An 8796-nucleotide genomic window follows, 5' to 3' on the forward strand; every position below is an offset into this window, starting at 1 on the left:
TTAGGATGTAATGCAATCCACAAATGAAATACAAACCATGTTTTTTTTTTTTTGGAATGATTTAACTTTAGATTTCATTTTCTGAAAAGATTGTAGTAGGATATACTAACTTTGGACTCCTTTTTTGGAAGCTTCTTAATTTTTTTGGACCAATCTTAATTGATTTTTTTAATTTGAATGAATTAAAATAAAGAATAGGTTGTAAAATATGCTTGAAGATTTTGGAGCTTTATTGTCCAAAGACATCAAGTACATTTCTTTCTCTCTTTTTTTTCCTTGTTAGGTTGTGAGTTTCAATTTTTAGTAGAAAATAATAAGTGCATGAGCTAAGATGAAAAAAAACACCGTGCCGTTCAGATAATAGAGGACCTTTTTTTTTTTTCTGAAGTATCATGCTCAAAATAAAAGGCATTTTTTAATCTTTCATGAAAAGAACAAAAACGTTTACTCTTAAAGGCTATTGACTTTTGGCCAAAAAAAAAAAGAAAAGGCTATTGACTAACTTATTAGGAATATAATCTAAAATAAAGCGTCTTAATATAAAGCGTCTTATCATTTTAGACAAAATGAAATCCTAAAATGCACTTTTCTCATTATTGTAGTTATCTAGCTTATGAGTGTTCACGGAACGGACTAGGACAAGCCGTCCTGGTCCTGTCTCAGTGAACAGAGACAAGACAGGACTTTTGTCCTTTATCCCGTCCCATTTCTCCTTTAAAAAAAATACTATAATTTTTTTATAAATTTTTTTGTGTTATAATGCTTATTTTTTATTAGGCTTTTGAAGATAAAAACATTATAAAAAAATATTATATAAAAAGCTCAATTATATAATATAAAAAAGGTGTAAAAATAATACCGTAAAAGAAACATTATATAATAGCTTTATGAATTATTTTATTGAGGAAAGAGATTTTGTTGAGATAATACTACAACTTAAAAATTAAAAATTACTATAAAAATAATTATTATTAATAAGTAAGTTAAATAATCTAATAAAAATTATCAACAAATAATTTTAAAAAAAAAATCCTGAGTCGTTCCGTCTCATACTTGTCTCATCCCGAATTTTTTTTTTTTGTCTCATCCCATCCCGAACTTACCTGGACTAGAACAGGACAACCGTTTTAAACACTCCTAATCTGGCTCTTGCTACTTTGTTTGATCCCATGCGTCCGTTAGAACGGAATCTTTTTTGTGTAACAACTCAATCACCACTTTAGAAAATGCCATCAATTTTTTGTTTTCTCTTTCTTTTTCTTTTCTTATACAATCTTTGTTTAGAAGGAAAATTAATAATTTTAGGTCAAAGATATTATGTTGAAAATTCTATAAATTTAAGTGAAAATATCTTAAAATGAAAACTTGCAAAACAAATATTCATTTTTTTACATATTTAATTTTTTTTGAATTTTTATTTAATATAAATATCATTTTTGTTTCAATTTTTTAAACTGTTGTCATCGAGAGATTGTGAACAATTTCTTTCAAAGATGGCTTCTTTTTGAGTCAATGGAAATAACTTAATTATTATTCAAAAAGCAGCCACTGTCACTGCCTAATTAAGTGACTGTCCATATCACTGTAACTCTTTGTTTGGATGGAAAGAAAAGTTAAGAGGAAAGAAAATGAGAGGAGAGAAAACAGAGAGAAGAGAAAATTTGAGAGAAAATATTATCACCTCTCATGTTTGAATGGACAAGAGAAAACAGAAAGAAAAGAAAATGAGTAAAATATGAATGACTAAAATACCCTTTCTGATTAAAATCAAATTAAATATCATAATGAAAAACCATATTTATATTAACATAATCATATAATTTAAAATCAAATTATTTGATAAAGATATATTATCATGTTATTATCTTTTAATATCAAATAATTTTGTAAAAGAAAAAAGAAAAAAATAACATTTTGTGTAATGTAATGCTAAAAAAAAACCAAAACGACAAACTTGTTTTTCCTTTCAATTCATTTCAGAAGGATTTTTGCAATTTTAGTTATTTTATTTTTTTTAATCAAGCAAATACAGAAGAAAGACTTGATAATAATAAATAAAGTGAAAAAATGAAAAAAATAATTAGGTATTATTTTGCTGAAAAAACATATGTAAGAGTAGAAAGGAAAAATATATTTTCTTCTCATTTTCTCTTCATAAATGGAGAGAAAAGTTGGGAAGAAAATGGACAGTGGGACCCACCACATTTTCTCTTCAACTTTTCTTTCCTCCCACTTTTCTTCCGTCATCCAAATAGGGAAAAAACCATTTCTCCTCCCATTTTCCTTCCCAATTTTCTTTCCTTTCTCATTTTCTCTCCATCCAAACATAGCATAAAGCAGACAAAATTCTACAAATAAATTTAGATGTGATGAGATAAAGAAAATATTTTTTAAAAAAAGGAGAAAATTAACATTTTAATAATATATTAAATAGTTTGAATTTAATCTTGGTTTACCACGTTATAAAGAACTAACCTTTTTCACTAAATTTAATCTCCAAAAAGTGTTTTTTTTTTTTTGCTCAACACAGATATCCTTTTTATTGAAAGTAATTCTGTTTGAGACAGGATCTGAATCTCTCAGAATCCTTCTTTCTCCTTTTATTCTCAGAATCTCATCTCTACTATTGGATCAAATAATAGGTGATTCAGATTTAATATTTTCAAAAACAGATATCCACATTCTCTCTCTTATTTATGCAATGTTATAATAATAGTCTTATAAAAGATGAAATATGAACAATTCATTATTTGATTTAAAGTTGGAGATCAAATTCTGAGAAAAAAATAAGAAAGAAGGATTCTGAGAGGATCCAGACCCGTTCAAGACACTGTAAGATACTAAATATAGGCACTTTTCTTAGCAAAAATTTGAATATTATAATTCACTATATTGTAGAGGACTAGCTGTTTCTATTAGACCTAATATCTCGGGAAAGCATTTATCTACAAAACTTCTACGCCATCACATAAAAATGGCTCAAAATGTTGGGTCCAATCCACTTCTCTCGTATACGATTATTCCTGGATTCTATAGGTGGGCTTTATGGTATCGGATTATAACATAGGCTGTCCCCAGTAATTCTTTTAACACAAAAAAGGTCCTCTTTTGGTAAAATAAATTGATGATGTGCAACAATAATCCAGCAAGAACAAGATGTCGATCTTTCTTTTTAATATAATGTTATTATAATAAAAAAATAAATTTTTAAATATTTCTGCTAAAATGCATATATTTTCCGGCATGTTATTATAATAAGTTGGATTTCTGGCCTAATAAATTGCATATGGCAAAAAATACGAAGCCATAGTTCCTCTAACCAATTACCCATGCATACCATAGATTAATATTTTTCTCTCCTCTTGAATATGTAAGAGCTAAATAGATAATTTATGATTATTAAAAAAATTAGTTAAGCTAGTTATTTATATCATATATGTGTTTAAAAAAAAACTCTCATGCGTCATGATCCGTTTAAATTTCAACAAGAAACCTATCCTATTCATAAGGTGCTATGATATGGCATGGGACCATTAGAATCTTGTTCCAACCACAACTTTATTATAATGATGGATAACTGAAATTACATTGCTTGAAAGTAACATAAATCACCCAAAAAAAAAGAACTTAATCAAAATGGGTGAAAACTAAACATGGAAATTAGGCATAATGTAGTATTGAGGCAGTGGAATTAGGAAGAGGGATGCCTTTTAAGAAGTGATTGACCAAAGAAAGGGCTCTTCCTGGCTGGTAGCTTGGCACTTCATGCCCTGCTCCTCTCACTGTTGCAAATGTCAAGCCTCCCTTGTACTCTTGTGTGTATCCTCCTACCTATTTTCATTCAAATCTTAATTAGAATTAATGTTTGGAAGAATTCATTTGTTCTCTTGAATGTTATGGTTTTGGGAAAAAAAATTATTTCAAAGTATTATTGTAATTGTAAATTTTAAAATTGCTCGAAATAAAATAACCCTAACATTAATAATATTTTTTGTTTTGGAAATTTTTAGAATTTCAAAACTCCTCCGATTCAAGATCTTATATTTAAGATGTGAGGTAGTATCACTTCAACGTAATAAAATAACCTTTTGTTTTGGAAAAAGAATTTTAAAGTTGTGGGTGACATTGTGAATGCATAAATTATTAATTACCTCTCCATTTAGGAACCAAGGATGCCAAACAGTCTTGAGAGGAAGATTCAACTTCTCAATGGAATACTTGGTTGAAGTTACTGGCACCATCCCATCTATGTCGCCACTGCATTTTATTTTCTCATATTCTAGGTCACTATTTTAAATACACACAAATGTATTTTTCTACATTTATACTTTATGAATAAAATTATTAATGGTCCCAAACTTTGATTAATACAAAACAACAATATCGTGGTTTGTGCAAATTATGATGAATAATGATACTATTTAGACCTTTAATTCCTAAGTTTCATGAAACATATATATATATATATATATGTACACATATTGAAATATAGGACTAACATTTTCAATAGTTAAGTTAGGTTGCAACAAGTCAAAATTCATCAGAGACTAAGTTACAACCATGTCAGAATTATAGGGATTGAGTTGCACCAAGTTAAAATTTAGATACCGGATTACAACAGAGTCAAAATTGTAAATACCAAAAGATTAAATTTTACCTGTTAAAATATAAACAAATACAGCTCATTCTGATAAAATCACACAGTAAATATGGTTAGTGAGTGGACATGTATATACCTGTAAATCCAAACACGAAGGCTATGATTGAGGATTTCTTGTAAGAGGGGAAGCATGGTGGAAGGGCTATCAATCCAATGGACACCAACACAAGGATACCACTCATGTGTCAGTTTTGTGACATTGGCATGTAATGCCTCTTGCACCTCACCCCTGTTCATGTATGCATCCACATAATACTCACTGCATGGATCTATCATTACCTACATATATACATATCATTAACAAATTAAACTCACAGTTTAACAAATTAAGCTTTAAGGATCTTAGTATTATACTATATGTACTATCCATTGGCCAATGTACCTTATTTTCTGATAATACAATTTGGGAATGTCGCCGTTAACAATGTTTTGTTTCTACATGTTCAACTTCTTTACATATCTTAAGGAAAATCTAAGAAGTAGAATACTTACTGAGGGAGGCTTAGGGTGGGAAGTGAGGTTGGAATTAAGGCACTGAGGAGCATAGATATTGTATATGTCAATAAAGGAAGTATCTTTGCCTATTTCCTCATAAGCTGCTTTGCATTCATCGCTATGAGTAGTGGTAATCTCTGAGAAGTCACAGAATTTGGTAACATCATGCGCAGCTTGGTCTGATATTATGGCATGGCTCGCCAAGAAATCCCACATTCCTTTGTTGTCTGTCTCATCATTTATCACTGCATTCCCTATCTGCATGATCCATAATATATCTTCAATTCTTATAGCCATATGATCAAGAAGAAAAAAGATGGAAGGGACATATACATACCAGGATGCCTTTGAGATTGATGAAGAAAGAGGAGTTGGGGTGGTTGTTGTGGTAGAGAATGTTGTGAGCAAGCTGAGGAACATAATGCCCAGCATAGCTCTCCCCAGCAATGTAGAAATCATAATTCTTATACTCTGCAAACCTTTCCAACCAATTCCTTAAGAACACGTAGTTGTCTGCAGCAGTTCTTCTATCCCCATTAATGTCATAATCCGATGTCTTATTTGAATATGAAAATCCCACTCCTGCTGGTGATTCTAAGAATAATACATTTGCAGCTGCAACTCCAACCCCCATATATATCAATCATTATAGACATTTACAGTGACATGAATTAATATAGTATAGCACAAATTTATGTTAATATTGATCATGTGAAGAGAGGTACCGTAGTTCCATGAGTATTTGTTTGTCTGAAGTGTTTTGCCGTCACTGTTTACTCGGAAAGGTCCAAGTTCTTGCATTGCTCCATATGCTAGAGATGAACATCCTGGACCTATAATAATGGATCAGATTCAGACCTGAGAGAATTAATGTGAGAAACTTTTATGTCCTGTTTGGTATGAGGTATTAAAAATAAGGAATAGGAATTAGAATTGAGATTGAAAAAGTCTACTAAAAAAATATTTAGCATGAGAGATTACTTGTTACATGGGATTAGATAAACCCATGCATGTATGAGGGAATGGGAAATCCCATGGGGGAATATGGTATTTCCCGATCCTACTTCTATGAGTTTGTCCAATCCCATATAACAAACAATTACTCTTGCTAAAGATTTTTTTAATGATTTTTTTCAATCACATTCTAAATCCCTATCTCTTATTTTCAATGTTTTCTATCAAACACGACCTTAATTTCTGCTATATATCTTTCAATCAATTTGCAGCACGATTGAGGATTATTATTGGAAGCTAGCCAGTTAGTGATTCATTTTAATTTCCACAGTCAACGTCAACTGCACACTCATCGACAGATAAGAAGAAATCAAAATCGTTATTGATTTCTAGCAGTGTAGAACACTTGTAATTGACAAAACCAAGAGAGGCAAATGAACATGTCATTACACATACTCCATGATTTCAGCGGCTTAATTTGTTTGCCTCTCACTTTTTCTTTCTATGCAGTACTGTCGGGTCATCCGCGCTGTGTTTGACTATTTAACAGACGCATACAAAACTTCACAAGCACCTAATATACAAGTAGGCTCCACCACTACAATATGCATTTTATCTCCTCTTTTCCAACGGTGGCCACAAACGCAACTGAAGAGAAAAACAAACCTAAATGGCTAAATAATCAATTAAACAGCAAGAAGTAATATACTATACATACCTCCATTGAGCCAGAGAAGAAGAGGCAATTTGTGTCTATTAGATTGTTGGGCTTCAACAAAATAATAATAAAAAGCTCTTCCTGCAACTTTATCCACAGTCACATACCCTCCATACTGAGAGATGTTGACATTTTCAGGCTGTCCTGGAAGTCTCTCTATCCTATCTTTCTCTTTCAGTCCTTGTTGAGGGTAGTAGTAACGAGAATTATCATCGGAGTCTCCAAACACAGCCTTATCTACCTCCAAGGATGTTTCACTGCTTCTGTCAATGGAACCTCCTCCCCAGAATTTGGCCTTATTCAGATTCTTGAGGGCTTGTTCTTGCCTTCTGCAGCTTCCATGGGTTTCATCCGGAAAGAGTAGTGCTGAGAGAAGGAAAAGGACCCACCAAGTTTCTCTCCCCATTGCTTGTTTTGTTTCTTGGGAAAATTATCAGTATTCAAAAAGAAAGTCGATGATGAGAAAGAAAAAGAGACGCAAGTTGAGAAGAGGACGGGTTAGCTAGCTAGCTAGCTGTGTGTGAATTTATAGTGAAAGTAGGAGAGTGGCAACGGCCAAAGACTTTTTATTATTGCTTTGTTCTTTTTTTTTTTTTTTTTGACCAAGACTATCTTTCAGAGATTGATTTTAATTTTCTCGGAATACAGGGAGGGGAAAAAAAAAAAAGCCAAATCCTCCCCGTCTAGAAGGCTTGTTTAAATTTATCTTAGTTGATTCCGGCAAAGTAGGAGTAAAGATGAATTAGCATAATATGATTTATGTTTTAACAATTTTTTATAAGAGAATCAGCTTAACATAAACTTGGTTATATAATATATTGAAAAGTTGGTTTCAGAAAATTAAAATGGAAAGGGAAAAAAACGCGAAAAACCAAAAAAAAAAAAGCTTTAACTTTAGAGTTTTTTAAAGCAAAAAGTCAATTGTCTGAAATATCTTTTTTCCCCCCCATTTAGCTAGCTTTTTCAGATTCTAATTGACTTCTGAGAGTGCCTTTTTATTTGTTTATATTAGTTTTTTGGTCATTAATTGAACCAATTTTGATAGCCCACATCAATTCCCAAGTATATTGCTCAACACATTGCACCTTAGGCCGATAAAATTTGCCATCCTAATTCCTAAAGGACAGTACTCGAAAATCAGTCAAAAGAAAATGGTAAAAAAAAGCTGTAATTCATAGCATAAATACATAATTATATATATTAAAAAAAAAGCTCAACATATTGGGATTGACATGGACCTTAAAAATTGATCCGATGATTTAGGAATCAAAATGGAGAGAAATCAAGAGGCATTAAAGACACTTGTTCAAAATTTATTGACCCCAGTAGTGATTGAACTGTAAGTCAAACAGATGGTTAACGTTTATTAATTTTATATAGATCATAATAAAAACTAATATTTATGAATCAATTGTCGACGAATTTTGCCTGCTTTAGGTTAATTTCTATGGAGTTCAATTTTTGAAGTATCCTAAACCTAATTTGATTTTCAGTGTACAGTCCAAAAGACCAATTCGAGTTTATTTTTATCACATTGACAACAACTATATATAAAATTAATATTGCATATATATGATGACTTTAAGAAATTCTATGGATATATTATTAATACTGCTTGTATACAATAAGATCATCAGCCCATGTAAACGTTGTTTTTATTTTATTTATTTTTCAGATCACAGAGGCCACAGTGAAAACTGTGCAAAATAAAATAAGCTAGGTCATAATTATGATAATCAGTTTGATGAGCTAATTAATATGAAATTATATTACATATGGTGTAAAAACAATTTTGACACCCCTGTCTAAATATTTTAATGTTATATATATAGTATTATATTTCTAAAATTGTGTAACTATTCCTTCGATTTGAAATTCTATATATATGGATCTATATATTCACATGGCAAAGAATCAAAGATAAGTTATAATCATAATGGCCGTTGATCACCCGTGACAATACCCTACA

The 8796-nt window shown here is 30.9% G+C and overlaps 1 protein-coding gene across 1 annotated transcript; it reads right to left on the reverse strand.

Moving 5' to 3' along the window:
- Positions 1-3541: 3541 nt before the first annotated feature.
- On the reverse strand, positions 3542-7298 carry LOC114752641 (serine carboxypeptidase-like 40). Its single transcript, XM_028941385.1, has 7 exons — positions 6828-7298; positions 5881-5988; positions 5493-5770; positions 5153-5413; positions 4737-4939; positions 4152-4257; positions 3542-3831 (listed from the first exon to the last, which is right to left on the reverse strand). Exons 1-7 carry the CDS (start codon positions 7231-7233, stop codon positions 3661-3663), a joined length of 1533 nt encoding a protein of 510 aa, XP_028797218.1. The 5' UTR covers positions 7234-7298; the 3' UTR covers positions 3542-3660.
- Positions 7299-8796: the final 1498 nt, after the last annotated feature.

The sequence above is a fragment of the Neltuma alba genome, unplaced genomic scaffold (assembly GCF_004799145.2).
Source record: "Neltuma alba isolate B1F8T4 unplaced genomic scaffold, ASM479914v2 tig00007461_pilon, whole genome shotgun sequence".
Lineage (NCBI taxonomy): Eukaryota > Viridiplantae > Streptophyta > Magnoliopsida > Fabales > Fabaceae > Neltuma > Neltuma alba.

Excerpts from the sequence above, each read along its gene's own strand:
- LOC114752641 (XM_028941385.1), bottom strand. The coding sequence starts at position 7,233 with ATGGGGAGAGAAACTTGGTGGGTCCTTTTCCTTCTCTCAGCACTACTC. Across the intron at positions 5,989-6,827 it reads TCTTCTCTGGCTCAATGGAG|GTCCAGGATGTTCATCTCTA; the intron begins GTATGTATAGTA and ends CCATTATTATAG. Across the intron at positions 3,832-4,151 it reads CTTGGTTCCTAAATGGAGAG|GTAGGAGGATACACACAAGA; the intron begins GTAATTAATAAT and ends GAATGAAAATAG.